Raw genomic sequence first — 22,268 nt, 5'->3', positions numbered from 1 at the left:
CTCCCCATCCTTATCCCGAAGGCCTTTTTCAGGCGGGTTAACAGGAGCATTACGGGGTTTGTGTGGGCGCACGGGACCCCGAGGGTGAGAATGATGTTCTTGGAGCGGGGCAGGGATGGGGGGGGGGGGGGGGGGGGGGGCTGGCACTGCCCAACCTCTGTGGGTATTATTGGGCTGCCAACGCAGCAATGGTGCGCAAGTGGGTAATGGACGGGAAAGGGGCAGCAAGGAAGAGGATGGAGATGGCGTCCTGTGTGGGCACGATCCTGGAGGCGCTGGTAACGGCGCCGCTGCCGCTCCCTCCAACGAGGTACACCACGAGCCCGGTGGTGGCGGCTACCCTCAAAATTTGGGGGCAATGGTGACGGCATAGGGAGGATGTGGGGACTCGATGGGGTCCCCGATACGGGGCAACCATCGGTTTGTCCCGGGGAGAATTAATGGCAGGTTCCTGAGCTGGCACAGGGCAGGTGTTAGGAGGTTGAGGGACCTGTTTGTAGACGGGAAGTTTGCGAGCCTGGGTGAGCTGGAATGGAAGTTTGGGCTCCCCCTGGGGAACACCTTTAGGTACATGCAGGTAAGGACGTTTGTCAGGCGGCAGGTGGCGGAGTTCCCTCTGCTGCCGCCTCGTGGGGTCCAGGACAGGGTGCTCTCGGGAGTGTGGCTTGGCGAGGGGAGGGTAGGATCTCGGAAACGTACCAAGGGATGCAGGAGGTAGACGAGGCCTCGGTGTAGGAGCTGAAGGGTAAATGGGAGGAGGAGCTGGGTGAGGAGATTGAGGAGGGGACATGGGCGGACGCCCTAGGAAGGGTGAACTCTTCTTCGTGTGCGAGGCTTAGCCTCATACAGTTTAAGGTGCTGCATAGGGCTCACATGACCGGGACAAGGATGAGCCGGGTCTTTGGGAGCGAGGACAGGTGTATTAGGTGCTCAGGGAGCCCAGTAAACCATGCCCATTTGTTTTGGGCATGCCCAGCACTGGGGGAATTTTGGAAGGGTGTAGCAAAGACGGTGTCGAGGGTGGTAGGATCCAGGGTCAATCCGGGCTGGAGACTCGCAATATTTGGGGTTGCAGAGGAGCCGGGAGTGCAGGAGGCGAAAGAGGCTGGCATTCTGGCCTTTGCGTCCCTAGTAGCCCGGCGGAGGATTCTTCTTCAGTGGAAGGACGCGAGGCCCCCAAGCGTGGAGGTCTGGGTCAACGATATGGCAGGGTTTATTGAATTGGAGGGTGAAATTTGCCCTAAGGGGATCAGTGCAGGGGCTTTTCAGGAGGTGGCAACCATTCCTAGATTTCCTGGCAGAACGGTAGAAAGAGGCCAGCAGCAGCAGCAACCGGGGGGGGGGGGGGGGGGGGGTTGTCTCTTTGTTTTGGGCTGAAGGGACGTGTATATTTATTCTTTGCTAATGACGGGCGTTAATTTATTTCTTCTTTGTATTCAAGGGGGGGGGGTTTGTTCTTTCTGTTCTTAGTATTTTCTGTTATTGATATTTTGTGAAAATTTGAATAAAAATTATTTTTTTAAAAAGAAATACGCCGTCGGGACTTCGGCCGGTCAGGGGCTGAGACTAGCGTGACAGCCTCAAGCAATGGCCGCAGGTGGGGCATGTGAGCGGCGTACTCCCCGTTTATACTGCTTTTCGGGGGGAGCGAAGAATCGCCGAACAGGCGACGGTGCTGATTCCATGCGTGAAACTGGATTCTCCGAGCCGGTGCAGAACACGACTTCGGCGTCGGTGGGCGGAGATTCCAGCCCCATATACCTGCCTTTGGCAAATGTCCCTTCATATATTTGCTTAACAAAAATCTATCTCAGATTCAAAATGAACAACTGTTCTAGCTTCAACTGCTGTTTGTGAGAGAGTTTCAAACCTCTACCATCCTTTGCATGAAGAAGTGCTTCGTAACATCTCTCCTGAATGGTCTGGCCCAAGTTTCTACCCCCCCCCCCCCCCACAGTTTTAGAATCTCCAACCAGTGGAAAAGGTTAATCGTTATCTACCCTGTCTTTTCCTGTTAATATCTTGGAAAGTTCGAGTAGATCACCCATTAACCTTCTTCATACTAGTGAAAACAGGCATAATTCGTGTAATCTCTCCTCACTTTTGTAAACCTACGTTGCATTCCCTCCAAGGTCAATGCTTCCTAAGATGTGGTACCCAGAACTGCTCACAGTACTCCAAGTGGGGTTTAACCAGGATTTTGGATAGCTGCAGCATAATTTCTGTGTCTGAATACTAGAATTCTTCAGATATAAAGGCTAGCATTCCATTAACCTTTTTGATTATTTTCTGCACTTGTTCGTGGCATTCTAAAGATCTCTGCTCTTGAATCCCCACGTACCTTTGGACATCCACTGTACCTAACCTTTTCCCATTTAGAAGGTACCCTGCTCTATCCTTTTTTGGTACAAAACAGAAAACCTCACACTTGCTCACACTGAATTCAATCTGACAATTTTGCCCATTGACCTAGTCTGTCTAAGTCTTCTTATAATTTTATGCTATCATCTAGGCTGTCTACAATGCCACATAAATTTGTATCATCAGCAAATTTGGATATATGACTTTTTATGCCATCATCCAAGTCATTAATGAATAATGTGAATAACTGAGGCCTCAACATAGATCCTTGTGGTACACCACTAGTTAGCACCACCTGTCAAATACCCATGACAGACCCAACTAAAAACAGTACCCCATCCACACTAAAAGCAACAAAGAACCAACAATAAACAGAGAAACCCCCCTCACAATGTAACACAGCTACATGCAAACCCCCATACCCAACCCTCAGTTTGAGTCCAGTTTCTCGGCCTGTACGAAGGCCCACGCCTCCTCCGGGGACTCAAAGTAAAAGTGTCGGTCCTTGTAGGTGACCCACAGATGCGCCGGCTGCAGCATGCTGAACTTCACTCCCTTTCTGTGTAGCACCGCCTTCGTCCGGCTATACCCAACCCTCTTGTTTGCCACCTCCGCACTCCAGTCCTGGTAGATCCGTACCTCCGCGTTCTCCCACCTGCTGCTCCGCTCCTTCTTTGCCCACCTGAGCACATACCCCCGGTCAGCCATCCGGTGGAACCGCACCAGCACCGCCCGTGGCGGCTCGTTAGGCTTGGGCCTTCTCGCCAGTACTCTGTGGGCCCCCTCTAGCTCCAGGGGCCCCTGAAAGGACCCTGCTCCCATCAGCGAATTTAACATGATGACCACATAGGCCCCCACATCCGACCCCTCCAGCCCCTCCGTGAGGCCCAGGATCCGCAGATCTTTCCGCCTCGAACGATTCTCCATCTCCTCGAACCGCTCCTGCCATTTCTTATGGAGCGCCTCGTGCGCCTCCACCTTCACCGCGAGGCCTAAGATCTTGTCCTCGTTTTCGGAGACCTTTTGCCGGACCCCTCGGATCGCCACCTCCTGGGCCATCTGAGTTTCCAGCAGCTTACCAATTGAAGCCTCCATCGACTCCAGCAGCTCCGTTTTGAGTTCCCTGAAGCCGCGCTGAAGAGCCTCCTGCTGCTCCTGCGCCTACTGCATCCATACCGCCTGGTCTCCACCCGCCGCCATCTTGTACTTCTTCCCTCGCTCCTGCTTTGGCTTTGCTGGCACTTTTTTGCTCGCCCCACTCCTGGTCCAGGCCATTCACTGCAGGGGAAATGTTGCTGACTCCTTCCCACAACGGGAGACATCGAAAAAGTTCCGTTGGGGACCCTAAAAAGAGCCCAAAAGTCCGTTTCTAGCGGGAGCTGCCGAACGTGCAATTTAGCTCTGCATAGCCGCAACCAGAAGCCCCCCCATTTCCCCTTCATATAACTATAAAATATCTTCTTGTTGATTTTGTTGTCCCATGTAAGTTTCATTTCGTAGCTCTTTTAATCTGCTTTGTGACCCTTTGCTGGTCTTTGCTTCTATCTTATTTCACTGGATCTGTGCTGTGTTTTGCATTTTTGGAAGTGCTTTCTATTAGTTTTATGCTGTCCCTGACCTCTTTAGTTTCCATGGCTGTTTTTTTGTGAAGTGGAGCTTTTTCCTTTCAGGGGTATATACTCGCTCTGTATCTCGTTAAATGTTTCTTTAAATATTCTCCACTGCTCTTCAGTCTTTTGACCGATTAACAAATCTTCCCAGTTTACTGTGGACAGTCTCTGTCTCATCCTGTTAAAGTCAGCCTTATGCAAGTCTGATTTGTGCTTTTCACTTTCAAACGCTACATCAAATTCAATCATGTTGTCATCACTATTTGATAAATGTTCACGCACAGTTAGGCTACTAATTGAATTTAGCTCATTACTCATAAGTAATTCTAATATTGCCTGTCCCCTTGTTACATCTAGAGCATATTGCTGGCGGAAACTATCCTGGACAAATTCCAGGAATTCCTTACCTTTCTGACAGTGTTTGGCTGCCTCTCCCAATCCATGTGTAAATTAAAATTCTCCATTAATACTACTCTGCCGTTGTTAATCACTGGCCCATTTCCACATTTATACTTTCTAACACCTCAGAACTGCTTCAAGGGGGGTTCTATACACAACACCCATTACAGTTTTAGATCCTTTGCTGTTCCTCAATTCCACACAAGATACATAGAGCATAGAACATTACAGCGCAGTACAGGCCCTTCCGCCCACGATGTTGCGCCATCCTGTGAAACCCCTCTAAAGTCCCTCTACACTATTCCCTTATCGTCCATATGCCTATCCAATGACCATTTGAATGCGTTTAGTGTTGGCGAGTCCACTACTGTTGCAGGCAGGGCATTCCACGCCCTTACTACTCTCTGAGTAAAGAACCTACCTCTGACATCTGTTCTATATCTATCTCCCCTCAATTTAAAGCTATGTCCCCTCATGCTGGACATCACCATCCAAGGAAAAAGGCTCTCACTGTCCACCCTATCTAATCCTCTGATCATCTTGTATGCCTCAATTAAGTCACCTCTTAACCTTCTTCTCTCTAACGAAAACAGCCTCAAGTCCTTCAGCCTTTCCTCATATGATCTTCCCTCCATACCAGGCAACATTCTTGTAAATCTCCTCTGTACCCTTTCCAATGCTTCCACATCCTTCATATAATGTGGCGACCAGAACTGCACACAATACTCCAAATGCGGCCGCACCAGAGTTTTGTACAACTGCAACATGACCTCATGGCTCCGAAACTCAATTCCTCTACCAATAAAAGCTAACACACCGTACGCCTTCTTAACAACCCTCTCAACCTGGGTGGCAACTTTCAGGGATCTATGGACATGGACACCGAGATCTCTCTGCTCGTCCACTCTACCAAGAATCTTACCATTAGCCCAGTACTCTGCCTTTCTGGTATTCCTTCCAAAATGAATCACCTCACACTTTTCTGCATTAAACTCCATTTGCCACCCGTTAGCCCAGCTCTGCAGCTTATCTATGTCCCTCTGTAACTTGTAACATCCTTCTGCACTGTTCACAACTCCACCGACTTTAGTGTCATCTGCAAATTTACTCACCCATCCTTCTACGCCCTCCTCCAGGTCATTTATAAAAATGACAAACAGCAATGGCCCCAAAACAGATCCTTGTGGCACACCACTAGTAACTGGACACCAGTCAGAGCATTTCCCATCAACCACCACTCTTTGTCTTCTATCAGCTAGCCAATTTCTGATCCAAACTGCTAAATCACCCTGAATCCCATGCCTCTGTATTTTCTGCAATAGCCTACCGTGGGGAACCTTATCAAACGCTTTACTGAAATCCATATACACATCAACTGCTTTACCCTCATCCACCTGTTTGGTCACCTTCTCGAAGAACTCAATGAGGTTTGTGAGGCACGACCTACCCTTCACAAAACCATGTTGACTATCTCTAATCAAATTATTCCTTTCCAGATGATTATACATCCTATCTCTTATCAACCTTTCCAAGACTTTTCCCACAACAGAAGTAGGGCTCACTGGCCAATAGTTACCGGGGTTATCTCTACTCCCCTTCTTGTACAAGGGGACAACATTTGCTATCCTCCAGTCCTCTGGCACTATTCCTGTAGACAAAGATGACTTAAAGATCAAAGCCAAAGGCTCAGCAATCTCCTCCCTAGCTTCCCAGAGAATCCTAGGATAAATCCCATCTGGCCCAGGGGACTTATCTATTTTCACACTTTTCAGAATTGCTAACACCTCCTCCTTATGAACCTCAAACCCTTCTAGTCTAGTAGCCTGTATCTCAGTATTCTCCTCGACAACTTTGTCTTTTTCCTGTGTGAATACTGATGAAAAATACTCATTTAGCACCTCTCGTATCTCCTCGAACTCTACGCACAACTTCCCACTACTGTCCTTGACTGGCCCTACTCTTACCTTAGTCATTCTTTTATTCCTGACATACCTATAGAAAGCTTTAGGGTTATCCTTGATCCTACCTGCCAAAGACTTCTCATGTCCTCGCTTGGCTCTTCTTAGCTCTCTCTTTAGAGCCTTCCTAGCTAACTTGTAACTCTCAAGCGACCCAACTGAACCATCACGTCTCATCTTCACATAAGCCTCCTTCTTCCTCTTGACAAGTGATTCAACTGCTTCAATAACCCATGGTTCCCTCACTCGACCACTTCCTCCCTGCCTAACAGGTACATACCTATCAAGGACACGCAGTAGCTGTTCCTTGAACATGCTCCACATTTCCATTGTGTCCATCCCCTGCAGTTTTCCTCTCCAGGCGATGCATCCTAAGTCATGCCACATCGCTTCATAATTGCCTTTCCCCCAGCAATAACTCTTGCCCTGCGGTTTATACCTATCCCTTTCCATCGCTAAAGTAAACGTAATCGAATTGTGGTCACTATCACCAAAATGCTCACCTACATCTAAATCTAACACCTGTCCTGGTTCATTACCCAGTACCAAATCCAATATGGCCTCGCCTCTTGTTAGCCTATCTACATACTGCATCAGGAAACCCTCCTGCACACATTGGACAAAAACGGATCCATCTAAAGTACTCGAACTATAGTGTTTCCAGTCAATATTTGGAAAGTTAAAGTCCCCCATAACAACTACCCTGTTATTTTCGCTCCTATCCAGAATCATCTTTGCAATCCTTTCCTCTACATCTCTGGAACTTTTCGGAGGCCTATAGAAAAGCCCTAACAGGGTGACCTCTCCTTTCCTGTTTCTTAACTCAGCCCATACTACCTCAGTATTCGAGTCCTCATCAAATGTCCTCTCAGCCACCGTAATACTGTCCTTGACTAACAATGCCACCCCTCCCCCTCTCTTACCACCTTCCCTGAACTTACTGAAATATCTAAACCCCGGCACCTGCAACAACCATTCCTCGCCCTGCTCTATCCATGTCTCCGAAATGGCCACAACATCGAAGTCCCAGGTACTAACCCATGCCGCAAGCTCACCCACCTTATTCCGGATGCTCCTGGCATTGAAGTAGACGCACTTTAGACCACCTTCCTTCCTGCCGGTACACTCCTGCAACTTTGAAACCTTACTCATGACCTCACTACTCTCAGCTTCTTGTGTACTGGAGCTACAATTCAGGTTCCCAATCCCCTGCTGAACTAGTTTAAACCCTCCCGAAGAGCATTAGCAAACCTCCCCCCGAGGATATTAGTACCCCTCTGGTCCAGGTGTAGACCATCCCGTTTGTAGAGGTCCCACCTACCCCAGAATGAGCCCTAATTGTCCAGGAATCTGAAACCCTCCCTCCTGCACCATCCCTGCAGCCACGTGTTCAACTGCTCTCTCCCCCTATTCCTCAACTCGCTAGCACGTGGCACAGGTAACAACCCAGAGATAATAACTCTGTTTGTTCTAGCTCTAAGTTTCCACCCTAGCTCCCTGAATTCCTGCCTTACATCCCTATCCCTTTTCCTACCTATGTCGTTGGTACCTATGTGGACCACGATGTGGGGCTGCTCCCCCTCCCCCTTAAGGATCCCGAAAACACGATCAGAGACATCGCGGACCCTGGCACCTGGGAGGCAACACACCAACCGCGAGTCTCTCTCGTTCCCACAGAATCCTATCTATCCCCCTAACTATGGAGTCTCCAATGACTAATGTTCTATTCCTTTCCCCCCTTCCCTTCTGAGCAACAGGGACAGACTCTGTGCCAGAGACCTGTACCCCATGGCTGACCCCTGGTAAGTCGTCTCCCCCAACAGTAAGTTGCAAAGTAAATACTTCAGTATTGGGTGTTGCATTGACACAGTATCAGTACTGTATTTTTGAAATTAATTGAATTATTTGAGTTGCACAACAAACATGTGTGTGAATGCTACTTCAGTTGTTCCCAGCATTGTAAAAGTGGAAGCGTATTTGTAAAATCACAAAGTTATGATTAATGTGCCTTTTTAATGCTTTACTTTGTATATAATGCTGCCTAAGAATATGACTTTCAAATGCAGTCAATGTGTAATCCATGGGGCTCTTTAATTACCCAAATATAGACTGGGACAGTAGTAGTGTAAAGGGCGGAGAGTGGCATAACTTCCTAGATTGTGTTCAGGAATATTTCTGTTGGACCTGGTTCTTGGAAATGAGGTGGGCCAAGTAGATTAAATATCATTAGACGAACATTTAGGAGACCATAATCATTGTATTATTAGGCATTGGATGATGAATAGAAACATAAAATAGGCAATCGAGTGTAAAAATAATTAACTGGGAGAGAGCCAACTGCAATGGGGCAAGAATGGAGCTGGGCGAGTTAGATTGGAACAAAAGGTTGATGGAGAAAACTGTAGCTGAACAATGGGCTACCTTTAAAACAGAAATGGTCTGGACACAGTCAAGGTATATTCCTTTAAAAGGGAAAGGTAGGCCAGACAGATCCAGAGCTCCCTGGATGGAAAAGAAGATAGAAATTAAGATTAGGAAGAAAAAGTGTGGTGTCAGTAGTAAATTCAGTTGAGAAACAAGAGGAATACAGAAGGTTCAGAGGGGAGGTGAAAAAGCACATTAGAGAAGTGAAGAGGGATTATGAGAAAAGACTGGCAGCCGACATACAAGGAAATTCCAACACCTTCTGTCTTCAAATAAATAGTAAAAGGAGTAGGGCAGATAATAACTAAAAAAAAAAAATTACACGTGGAGGCTGGGGGCATGGTGGCATTAAGTGAATACTTTGCACCTGTCTTTACCGAGGAGGTAGATGCTACCCAGGGTTGAGTGACAACTGGGAAACTCTGGGCGCAATCTTCCGGCCACGTTGCACCGGAAATACCAAAATGAAAGCCTGAACTTCTGAAAGACATTAAATGGAAGTCCTCCCAGTGCATTCTTTGTTCGGAAGACTATGTTCTCCTGCCAGAGGTGAATTGAAACTGACACGCGCTGCGGCTGGGAGCACAGATCAGGAAGCGATTCACTATCCTTCGCATGCAAATTAATGCATGGTGAGGATTGCGAGGGTTTCCTGAGGAAATTCTGCTATCGGGTTGCCATTTTGTGGCGGCGGCCTGATAGTGAGGTAAGAGGTTAGTTACCCCCCCCCCCCATCGCAAATCAATCCCCCCCCCCTGCAATTCAGCCCCAAATCCCTGGATTTTATGGGACCCCCCTCCCCTTCCCCCAAGTACAGGGATGACCCACCCTTCCCCACAGAGACCCCCTAAATAATGGGCCTCTCGTAGGCCCCGTAATTAAAGAGACCCACCCAGAGACCAGTAAAAAATAAAAGGACCTCTCCACAGACACCACCTAAATAAAGTGTCCCCCGCAGAGACCCCTTAAAGAAAGGGACCTCCCACAGAAACCCGGTAAATAAAGAGACCCCCCCAGAAAAGAGAAACCCGTCGGGAAGCACCCCTGAAAAGAGCCCCCTGTCAGGAAGAGAGTTAAGTGTTGTCAACTTCCAGCTGAGTACTTCAAAATCACTCTTGCTGAAGTGGTTGATGTTCAGAAACATAGTGGCACTTTAGAGTTACTCAACCGTGAAGGAAGATGAATGGAGCAAGGCTGAGAGCTGTGTGTGTGTGTGTGGAAGCTCTCAATCGCAGCCCAGAAAGGGAAATGAATGAATGGCTTGCAGCTCAAGGATCTGAGGGGTTTAAACACAGGTCACTGGTTTCTCTTTCCAGGAATTGATATGTGGTGCTTCCTGTGTCTGAGCCAGCAGATGTAATGCCCAGTTGAGTGTTACAACATAATCTTTTTTCGCTAACTCTGTCTGGAGTGCTTCCTAGAGTCCAGACAGGGATCTCTTTTCATGGAGGCTTCTTGACAGGTCTCCTTTCCCTGAGGGGTCTTTGGGAGATCTCTTTATTTAGGTGGTTTCCGAGGGGGGGGGGGGGGGGGGGGGGAGACTGGTGAGAGTGGGATGGGCAGATCTTACATTGTGGGGGGCATGGGTCCCTCAGATGGACTTTGGGGGCAACTCTCTTAAGGTGTTGCCCACTTGGCCCACCGCAAGGTCCTCCACGTCATGGTCATGCTGACATATACCTGAAGCAAATCCCACCCACATGATTCCTGGCCAAGGCCACTGGAAAATCACGAGGGCCAGGAGAATATGGAGTCTGGCCCGCCATGTGGATGCACATAGATCAGGCACAAACCTCAATCCCGCTGCCAGCTGGAGCATCGGAAATGGATCAGCGCCATCATGACATCCGATTCTCCGCTGCATCAGGAACCCCGCTACCAGCGACGGGCGGCGGAGAATCTAGCCCAGTATTTCTATCGGTAAGGCTACTCCACACCCTTTGCCATCTTCCCTCCCCCCTCCTATAAACTCTATAACGAGGTATATTTAGTTGCCAGTCCCAACCATCCTGCAGTCCTGTCTCGGTAATAGTTACTGCATTGTATGTTTCATTTGAGTTTGCGCCTGCAGCTCATCTAGTTTATTCCTTACAATCCATGCATAAGTATACAGAACTGTTACTTGGTCTGTACCCCCTAACCAGTCTCTCAGCACTGATGCTTTAGTCCCTTGTTTATTATTTCTCTCTTCTCATTTAACCTGTATACTTCTTGTCATTTTGCCATTACCTGCAGATCCTGAAGTTGGGTTCCTGACTATTTCTTTATTCTCTGCCCTGATATTTCTTTTTTGAACTGTATTGACTTCCCCTGAACCCCCCCCCATTTTCTAGCTTAAAGTCCTTATGACCACCCTATTTATCCTTTCCGCTAGGACATTGGTACCAGATCGGTTCAGGCTGAGACCATCCCAACGGTACAGTTTCCTCCTGTACCAATTCTGATGCCAGTTACCCATGAAATTAAAAACTTCTTTTCCACAGCATTCCTTTAGCCATGTGTTTGCTTCCCTAATTTTCTCATCCCTATGCCAATTTGCACGTGGATCCAGAGATTATCCATATTCATATCCATATGAGCAAATCCATATTCTCAAGAAGTCACTGACTTCATCAATACCTGAATTACTGTCAAATGAATACTTTCCTCAAAATTGCATACTTTACCTGTGTCCAAGTCCTTACTGGAAGTTCTGTAATTTCTATTGTATTCCGATCCAATACCAAGATCTCACCACTAACAACATATTGGTTTTGGCCTACTTCATGAATCGTTCCTTTGAAATTCTTGTAGCTTGGAAGCTAGAGAATCAAAGTAGAATTATAAGAATGAGATTAAACTCTCAATCACATGATTGGCATTCTTTGCAATATCGATGCATGCAGTGTTATGCTATTTCTATGTCAACAAGATCAAGCATGTAAAGTGTAAAGTGAACGTGAACAATATACTAATCTACAAAAAAATTTGCATCTTTTCTAACAAATTAATAGTATCTGTTATGTTCACGAGAGAGGGTTAATTTAAACAGCACTCATTTCTCCTCTTGCCACCCATCCGTAAACAAAAAGGTTATTTGATTTGTTTCCCTCTTTATAAGCAGTGGTTTATTTCCCAAACCCTGGGTTTTGGTGTGATCCAGTTTTCTATTGATAGCCCCACAGCAACTTGAGGGAGGGTGAACTCAAAGGGTTAGTTTATTTACATACACTCAAAAGCGAGAAAAACGTTTTGCAACGTTCCCCTCACATTCAGATAGCAAAGAGAGTGATAGAGAAAAGGAGGATTTACAGTACAGAGACCACAGAGAAGAAGACATTTTGTTTCATGTAGGTTCCAGAGTCCAGAATCAAAGTCCAATGAAAGAGGTTGGTGGGCTGAAAACCAGGGTGGAATAATTCACTTTTCTGGTGGTGTTAACACCACACGATGAGATAGGAATGCAAAGATGAGTCAGTCCAGTAGGTGTTGGTAGAGATTTTCCAGCAGAAGCAGTGTATATGGGGGCCAGGTATTCTGGGCATAGCTTCTTGTTTGTGAAGCTGCTGGTTAGATGGTGAACAGCATACAGAGCTATGCAGTTCAGTAAGGTAATATTGCTTGAACCATAAGCCAGGGCCACATGTTGCATGACTCCACTGCTCCAACAGATCTTTAACAAAGTATGTGTATCCATCGTCTGGTTTCCAACAAATGTTAAATGCCTCAGCCATTAGGAACGGAAAAGAATGTTGCGGGGCCTTTTTCTTTGCAGATGATCCCTCTCCTTTTGGCCAGCCTGGGTTATTAAATGCAGATGGCCTTTTATAGCTCGCTTTGAAATTGGTCTGTACAGTTCTCAGGTGGCTCCTCGGAGATAACAAGGTGCAAGTTTTACCAAGACTTTACGGGGGTCCCAGACAGGCCTAGGTTCAGCCATTTTAAAGGTCTTTTTTCAGTTTTTACATTTTAGAAACAGCAATGAGCATATCAATATTTATTTTATAAAAATGTAGGGTGAGATCTTAGTTCCTCAGATCTCAATCAAACAATCTGATTGAAAACTTCATTACATTTAAATAGATGGAAGATTACCCCATGATTATAACAAATTAATAAAGAACAAACTGGCATTCAGTTTGTTTCTTTCACAACATCACAACACCCCAATGCGCATCACAACCAATGAGACACTTCTGAAGTGTTTCTACTATTAAAATGCATGAAAGGACGACAGCCAATTTTCACACAAAGTTCAATAAACAGGAATGAGATAAATGACCAAAAAATAAACTTCTGATTTCTAGGGGCCCATACCCAGGAAGAACCCCAGAAAATGAGCTAGGGGACCCCCGCCAGATGTCCCCATGCAGGAACTGCAAGGTAATTGCCCGGGAGGTTTACACTTCTAATGGAGCAATTAGTCTGCACCAGGGAACCATCTGATACTTCAATTTAAATTGGAGTCTTCAGATGATTTTGACTCCCTTAGTAGAATAGTTACCCGGAAAAAGCTAGAAGAATTAATACCACTTCAACCCCTATGTTGTAATGAGACCTCCCGACCCACCACTGGCTCCCTCAACTCCTTCACATCCAACACTCTACCCCACAATCTCCTGACAACCTCTCCAGCACCCTGACGGACCATCTGACTCCATGCTTGACCCAACAACCACATCCTGAACCGACCTACCCACCCAGGCCTATCCCCGATCCATCAATCTACCCCTCACCCACAACCTTACACCACGCTTGAGTGTTTGGAATACACTTACATCTCTTTGATGTAGTCAGCGTTTCCAAACATTGGGGTTTCAACTTAGGCCATTGAAGCATGAAGAATATGCTTGTGCTGTCATTCACAGACCTCTGCTCGATAGCTATGAATGGCTTGCAGATAATTGATCTGTGGGAGCAAGATGCCGGCACAGCTAGTCTCCTTTGAGGAATGGGCACATGGAGCTGCAAGGTAAGTATTACAGCAATGATGCTTTCCATTGTCCCTGCCTAGACTGCTCTCTAGCTTCCAGACAGGGTTTCCTTTCTGAGGGTGGAGTGGGGTGAAGGGTCTGTGGAGAGAGTTCCTTTGGCAGAAGGATCACCTATTACAGGGATCCCTGTGGGGGAGGGGGGAGGGGGACAGGCAGTGTATTGTTGAGGGCTGGGATGGGCTCTACCAGCGTGGCACTAGGGTGGTGGACCAAGGGGGCCACTTGGCTCACTGCGATGTCCACCACGTCAGGTTCATGATTACTGAGACTACAAGTGATCTGCGCCCACGTGATTCCCAGCCGCAGGGACTCTCGAATTACAGGGGGTGGGGCAGAGCACATGTTGTCGGGCCCACTGAATAGGTGCAAATGGGTCATTAAGAATCATTTGCAACTATTTACATCCCTACCGGTACGCATCGTGGACCTCGTTCATGCCGCCAGCAGGGAGTCGGATCACCACGTTCCGATTGGCCACCGGCGCTGATCCCGCTTTTTCCGCAGTGAGCCATTCTCCATCCCATCGGGGAATGCATTCTTTCCAGGCATCCTGGGACGGAGAATCCTGCCCAATTTGTCTTGGTTACGTTTTTCACTTTAAATGATGCTACAGCATTAACGGTCATCTTGTAGCATTATGGGATGGAAAATGGTCTGCAAATTACAACAATGGCAAGTTGACAGTCCATTTTACACCTTTCCCCATTAAAGTCAATTGAGAAGAAAAGAAGTTAGGTGTAAATTGAGATGTTAACTCACTACATGACCATACTAGTATAGATCAATTTTATTCTCTATCTAGAGCCATAGAAAAGCTACAGTGCAGGAGGCCGCCATTCACCCCATCATGTCTGTATCAGTCGTACATGGTCTCTTTCTGTTATCAGAAAATATACCTTGTTGAACAGAACATTATACTAAGAGTATTTGCATAAAACACTCTAATTTGCTGAAATATGACAAAAAAACATTTCTTTTAAATTAATATATATTTCCATTATTTACCATAGGTAGGGGATCCAGACCATCGAGCATTCGCCTGACATTGTTGACCAGCTCCCGGGTATCATAATTAGGAATTCTACAAGCCCATCCAGTGCCAATACCTTCAGCTCCATTAACGAGAACCATGGGAATTATGGGGCAGTACCACTCTGGCTCGACTCGCTGGTTGTCATCATAAAGAAACTTCAATAAATTGTCATCCACTTGAGGGGAAAGCAAACGTGCCAATGGACTAAAAACAAATGTAATACGTTTAACCACAAAATTAAGATAATTTAATAAAGATTTAATATTCAGAAAAAATATTTGTAAAACAAATTGTGAATAACTACATATTGTCTAAAAAACAAACTGATTTTGCAGCCAGGAGCATAAATCCAGAAAACTGTGTTGCCTGCCCAGACTGGTGTCAGGATTCAGGACTCTTCTGGACATAGTTCAACATCATTTCAAAAACAGGAGGCATTGTCTGTGCTGACAATACCAAACATTCCTGGGATCTTGAGAGAAGAGAAACTTGTATGTTGTCTTCACTGCTTCTTATTAAATATATGTAAAATCTTGCTTAATGAATTCTACTTAATTCATAAATACTAATTACCATACCTTGTAGGTTGAGCACAACGGAGGACCCTAATGTTAGAAATTAAAAATTCACGCCTTAAGGGATTTTTATACCTCAAAACCCTAAAACTTACACCAGTACTGAGAAAAGTAGGAGCTGTAACGTTGAGCCGGTTTTCACCTGAACGTGCTGGGACCAGTATTCTGGTGAGTCGTATAATAAGGAAGGTAGAGAAGGCTTTAAACTAAATAGTGCGGTTGAATAGGATCATAGAATTTACAAGTGAGGATAGATGTGATAAATTAAAGAGCGAGGACAAGGCAAGAGAGCAAGGTTGGGAAATTGATAAACTGAGTGTGGCAGGACAGAAAGAACATACAAACGTAAGAATATGCGGCTTGGTAGCAGTGGGTAGCACTGCTGCTTCACTGTGCCAGGAACCCGGGTTTGATTCCCGGCTTGGGTCACTGTCTGTGCACAGTTTGCACGTTCTCCCCATGTCTGTGTGGGTTTCCTCCGGTGCTCCGGTTTCCTCCCACAAGTCCCGAAAGACGTGCTGTTAGGCGAATTGGACATTCTGAATTCTCCCTCTGTGTGCCTGAACTAGCGCCGGAGTGTGGCGACGAGGGTCTTTTCACAGTAAATTCATTGCAGTGATAATGTAAGCCTACTTGTGACACTAATAAAGATTATATGCCAGGATAGAGGTTGTGAAAATAAAAAAAAGACTGAGCATTGGCACGCTATTTAAATGGATGCAGCATTCACAATAAGGTGGATGAATTGACAGCATGATGGAAATATCAGGAAAAATAAAATATTAGGAAATCGAATAAATTGGAATGTTTACTGCTGGATATAATTTTTTTTTTAATTATTGGAAAATGTAAGCTTCTTAAAGCAGGGACAGTTTGGTTATGTTAATAAAACTACTGATTTTGATATGTTGATGATCCTAGCAACATTGCAAACAGATGTTTACTTAAGACAAGGTGATAACAATGGGGACAGAACATAATAGAATTTTGCCATTTTTGGGCTAAATGTCAGCTTGGGCGGGAAAAGCGAGTGTAGCCTGCTGGCTGCGCTGCTGGCGTTTCGCGCCATTTTGTTTTGGCAAAAAAAACAGGAGACCTATTCCAAAACATCACTCTGACAGGGACCTGCCCTGCCAGCAACTTCAGTTTTCAAACGATGCCCTTTTTAAAGGGTGCCCCAATGTAAAAAAGAATAGAAAAAAACAAGCACACAGAGCTCCAGGCACCACCTTTTTCCCTTTAGGGAAGCCCCCACCCCACCAGGAACTGCCCCAGGGCACTTTGAAAGTTGGGATCCCCGTTAAGTAATCGGTGCAGACAATCGAGCGGAAAATTCCACCGACGTAGGTCTTCGACTTGATTCTCCGCACCTCCGTCATTCCCACCTCTTGAATACGGCGAGGAATGTCCAACCCCAGAAGATTTGAATGAGAGGTTATAGATTCAAATGAGATAAGGAGCGTGATTCAACTAATTGGGAACAAAGTTCCATAGCAAGCTTGTTTAGCTGTGTGTTCCCTGGCGTTTGCAGTGCCAAGAAACACATGGCTATGCAACATGAGCTTGTACAAGGGGCCTCAGCGGGGAATGCGTGCCTGAGGCCGCACGTAGCCCCATTTTGTACATTATGGGAGCTCCCCTCGTTGGAACTCCCAGTTCAGCGAGAGATTGGGACTCCATTTTTAAAGCCCCCCAAGCGACCCCCCCCCCCCCCCCCCTCCCCCTCCAACAAGGCTGAATGCACTATGGGAGGGACCCTTATCCCTCCACACGCCTCTAAGCCCCACATAGGGTACCCCCAGCCCGAAAATGCATGCAACAAATGTCAGCTTGGCAATGCCAACCTGGCATTCTGGAGTGCTCCTGCCAACTGGCAATGACACCTGGGCACCTTGGTAGTGCCAGCAAGGGTCAGAAGAACAAGTTGTACGTGTTGTTTACAGGTCCCCAAATAGCAATGGCAATTTAGGCTATCAGGAAATCAGGGGCAAGGGTAACACAGTAATCATGGGGGACTTCAATCTGCATATAGACTGGGTAAACTGAATTAGTAGTGATGTTGTTCAATCCAAAACAATGGTCTTAAATCTAAACAAAGGAAACTACAAAGGTATGGGAGCAAAGTGGCTGTGGTAAATTAGAAAACTATATTAAACGGTAGGACACTAGACAGGCTGGCATTAAACATTATTAAATGGTTTAAAACATATTTATATTGCTCTGAGGCATAAAAACCAGGCAGTAAAGGTGATCTAACCATGACTAACAAATGAAGTTAAAGGGTGAAAGGAAGATGCTTGTAAAATTGCCAAAAGATCTCGGGCTTGGATTCTCCGATCGGCGATGCCAAAATCGCGTTTGGCACAGAGAATCCCTTTTTACACCGGAATTGGGGGGCAGTGTTGTTTTTGCGATGCTCCGTCCCCGATGGGTGGATTCCCCGACTTTCTGGTCGTATGGCCAGATGGATCCTGCGGACATAGCCGCAGGATCGGAGAATCCAGCCCTAGTAAACTTGGAGGATTGGTAACATTTTAGAATTCAGCAAAGGAGGACCAAGAAACTGATAAAGAAAGAGAAAATAGAATATGAATGCACTAAGTGATTAACATAAAAACGGACTCTAACAGTTTCTATAGGATGTAAAAAAATTAGACAAACAACGTGGGCCAGCTCTGGTAGATACAGGAGAATTTATAATGGAGAATAAGGAAATGCAGAGGAACTAGACAAATACTTTGGGCTGGATTCTCTGATCGCCGAAATCGCGTTCGGTGGGAGAATCGCAGTTCGCAACCAAATCGGGCGCGGCGCCACTTTCACGATGCTCCGCCCCCTCCAAAGCAGCGTACTCAGGGAGTACGCCACGCCACGTATCGCCGGCCTCAGGACATTGCCTGAGGCCCTCCCACAATGCTCTGTTCCCAACCAGCTGAGTTCCCGACAGCGTTGGTCGTGTGTGGTCTCGTCCGTCGGGAACTCGGTGTGGCGGCTGCGGACTCAGTCCAGCACTGCCACAGCCGGGGGAGGGCCGATCCGTAGGCCAGGGGGGTGGGACATTATATGGGGCTGAAGGCACGGTGGGGAGGGGGTGTCTGGGGCATGCTAGCAGACTGAGTCCGCTGCTGCATGCCGCAGCCATGCGCATGCGCGGCCACGGACCCAGCAATTCTCCGGGCCAAATCGGCAACTAGAGCCGGGTTCTCTACGCTGCTGGTAAATGGCCGTTTTACAGCATTTTTTCCACCGTTCCCATGCCGGCGTGAGGACATAGCCTCAAAATCGGAGAATCCAGTCCTGTGTGTCTGTCTTCAAAGAGGAGGATAAAAAAAAAACCTAATTGGAGTACCAGTGAACCAAGGAACAAGCAATAATAAGAAACTGAAAGAATTGAGTATTAATAAAAAATGTAGAACTGGATAAATTAATAGGATTGAAAGTTGATACATTTCTTGGACCTGATGATCTACATCCCAGAGTGCTTAAAGAGATCACGGTAGAGACAATGGATGCTTTGGTGGTCTGCTTCCAAAATGCTATAGATTCTGGAATGGTTCCTGCAGATTAGAAGTTAACAAATGTAACCCCACTATTTAAAAAAGGGAAAGAGGAAATGGGGAACCATTAGCCTGACATTAAATAGTAGGGAAAATGCTAAAATATATAATAAAGAATGTGATAACTGGACATTTAGCAAAACAAATCATTTTTGGCAAGCCTGTTATGAGTTTTTTGAGGATGTGGTGTATTTGGACTTTCAGAAGGCTTTGATAAGGACCACACTGAATTTAGTAAGTAAATTAGAGTGCATGGGATTGGGGGTAATATGGTTACAGAATTGGTCAACAGGTGGAAAACAGAGTAGGAATAAATGGGTCATTTGCAGGTTGCAGGCTGTGACTAGAGGGGTACCACAAGCACCAGTGCTTCAGACCCAGCTATTAGCAATCTATATCAATGATTTAATGTAGAGACTGAGTATAATATTTCCAAGTTCGCTGCTGACACAAACTAGGTGGGAACGTAAATGGTAAGAAGGATGCCGAGAGGCCTCCAAAGGATTTAGACAAGCTGTCTGTGAGGGCAAGAACATAGCAGATGGAATATAAAATAGGAAAATGTGAAATTACCCACTTTGGTAGGAAAATCAGAAATGCAGAGTACTTATTAAATGGTGAGAGATTGGGAAGTATTGATGTCCAAAAGAGACCTGGATGTCCTTGTTCATAAGTCACTGAAAAACTAACATGCAAGTGCAGCAAGCAATTTGGAAGACAAATGGTATGTTCGTCTTTATTGCAATAGGACCTAAGTACATGAGTGAAGGAGTCTTTCTGCAATTGAAGCGAGCTTGGTGAAATTGTAGCTGGAGTATTATGTACTGTTCTGGTCCCTTTATCCACAAAAGGATAAACTTGCCACAGTGGAAACACAACAAAGGTTCACTAGGCTGATCCCTGGAATGGCGGGATAGCCCTACCAGGAGAAATTGGGGAGATTGCACCTATACTCTCTTGAGTTTACAGGAATGAAAGGTGATCTCACTGAAGCATACAAATATCTTACAGAGCTCACCAGAGTAGATGCAGAAAGGACGTCTCCTCTGGCTGGGGGTGGTGGTCTACAAGCAGGGGATACAGTCTCAGACAAGAGGTAGGTCATTCGGGATTGTACTGAGGAAGATTTCCTTCACTCAAAGGATGGTGAATCTTTGGAATTCTCTATGCTAGAGGGCTGTGTAGACTCAGTCACCAAGTATATTCAAGCCAGAAATCGAGAGATTTCAAGATATTAACGATATCAAGGAATATGGGAAAATGGTGTTGGGGAAAAATCAGTCATGCTCTAGTTGAATGGCAGAGTAGGCTCGAGGGCCAGTTGGCCTATCGCTACTCCTATGATTTTGACAAATTCAATAATCATGTTCCAATGTAACTAGAAAAACAAAATCATAAAAATACAATTGCATATAGTTTGTCAAAACATTGAACATAAAAACTCATTATAAATAAAGATAAAAGGAAACATTGACAAATTGCACAAGCGAGAAATGAGTGAACTACAAAACCGAAAAAAATAAAAAATGATCGAATTCTGTCAGTATTAAAGGGTAACGGCTGGTTAATGCTTTTTACATGAATCTATCTTTTCCATATCAGCATTAAGACATTTTTATTTCAAAACAACTTTCTCGGCTTACCTTAACATTGTGAAAATATAACGTGGGCTAGCAGCATCTTTGCCACCATGCAGTCTGGTACCAAACTGACCAATTGGCTGCAACAAACTTATATTGTTACTTCCTACAAAGTCTTGAGCCAAGTTTACGATGGTCATCATAAGTGCTTGCTGAAAAGGAAAAACTGACAGTTACTTATATAACAATAAAAAATCAAGTAAATACTATGTTGCAATATCATAGACAATAAGTGTCTAATCTTAATTTGTTGATGCATTTTCTCTCACACTTCTGAAAGATGACAGCATTGGGTTAATGTTCCTTGCTTGCACGAATGTCAGTTCACCCGGCCACCATCCCCATGTTTGCTGACCCGGCCATACCTTAATTTAACAATTCACATCCTTGTTTTCAGATTCCTCGATAGCCTTACACCTCTGTAACTTTGTAACCTCTATTAATCCTACAACCCTCTGAAATCTCTGCATCCTTCCATTTCTGGCCTCCTGCATATATCCAATTTTAATCCACCATTGGAAACTGTGCCCTTATCTTCAGAGACCGAAGCTTCGGAATTCTTTCCTAATTCTCTGACCAAGCTTTTGGTCACCTGTCCTAATATTTCCTCATGTAGCTCATTGCTAAAGTTTAATAATGCTGTTGTGAAATGCCACGGTATTTTACTCTATTAAAGGCACCTATATGAATGCAAGTTTTTCTGAGATGGTGGGGTGAGCAGCGAGTGAGAGTCAATAAAGTATAATCTCCTCTGAGCTTATTTCAATATAATGGCCTTGGCATCAGAGGTGCTCTCTTTGCATTCCACATTAGGCAGCCCCGCCTTAAGAGACGTATCTCATGTTTCAGAAAAAAGCTTTATCAGTCTCATATTACAGCATAGCTCATTTTTAAATAGTTATTCTGCCACCTAAACGGAGAAGGGTAGCAGACACATGATATAGGACTTGAACCTGGAGCTTTTGGCTCAGAGACATGTGCTACCCATTGTGGCACAAGACCTCCCAGTCCTTTGAGTATAAAAATTGGCAAGTCATGTTGCAGCTGTATAGAACCTCAGTTAGGCCAGACTTGGAGTATAGTGTTCAATTCTGGTCACCACATTACCAGAAGGATCTGGAGGCTTCAGAGAGGGGGCAGAAGAGATTTACCAGGATGTTGCCTGGTATGGAGCGCATTAGCTATGAGGAGAGGTTGAATAAACTTGGTTTGTTCCCACTGGTCGACGGACCAGCTGGTGGGCTTCTTGAACGAGAAGTTCACCCAGCAACGCAAGGAGAGTCTGTAGGACCTGGACCGGCCAGTGGATTCGATCAAGACGATGGTCGACTGCGTGGAGATGAAGCTGGCAGCCCTGGGTCAGGCGATCCAGAAGATGGAAGAGGTGCTGGGAGAACACGAGGAGCAGTTCGCCTCGATGGCAGCGGAGATGGGGCTGATGCAAGATCAGCAGAGACGGCTCCAGGAGACGGTTGAAGACCTGGAGAACCGGTCACGCAGGGAGAACATAAGGATCGTGGGCCTGCCGGAGGGCAGTGAAGGAGCCGATCCTGGCACGTATGTGGGGAGGATGCTGGAGAAGCTGCTAGGAGAGGGTGTATTCGCTCGGCCTTTGGTGGTGGATCAAGCGCATAGGGTGCTAATGAGGAAGCCCCAGGCGGACGAGCTACCAAGGGCGATAGTGGTGTCCTGGGCAAGGAGCAAATTATGAGGGGGGCCAGGCAGACTGGAAGGGCAG

The 22,268-nt window shown here is 46.0% G+C and overlaps 1 protein-coding gene across 4 annotated transcripts in view; it reads right to left on the bottom strand.

Moving 5' to 3' along the window:
• The window catches only part of LOC119966108 (DNA topoisomerase 2-beta-like), a 221,267-nt gene that overhangs the window by 72,349 nt on the left and 126,650 nt on the right, over nucleotides 1–22,268 (bottom strand). For all 4 annotated transcript variants that reach the window (XM_038797331.1, XM_038797332.1, XM_038797333.1 and 1 more), the window contains 3 exons: nucleotides 20,534–20,682; nucleotides 14,731–14,962; nucleotides 11,419–11,553 (listed from right to left, as the gene is read on the bottom strand). In XM_038797331.1, the coding sequence (XP_038653259.1) occupies nucleotides 11,419–11,553; nucleotides 14,731–14,962; nucleotides 20,534–20,682 (516 nt within the window). The remainder of the gene's footprint in view (nucleotides 1–11,418; nucleotides 11,554–14,730; nucleotides 14,963–20,533; nucleotides 20,683–22,268) is intronic.

This window comes from Scyliorhinus canicula, chromosome 5, assembly GCF_902713615.1.
Source record: "Scyliorhinus canicula chromosome 5, sScyCan1.1, whole genome shotgun sequence".
NCBI lineage: Eukaryota > Metazoa > Chordata > Chondrichthyes > Carcharhiniformes > Scyliorhinidae > Scyliorhinus > Scyliorhinus canicula.
The sequence above is the reverse complement of the archived record's forward strand: the minus strand, read 5'-3'. Positions and strand labels throughout refer to the sequence as shown.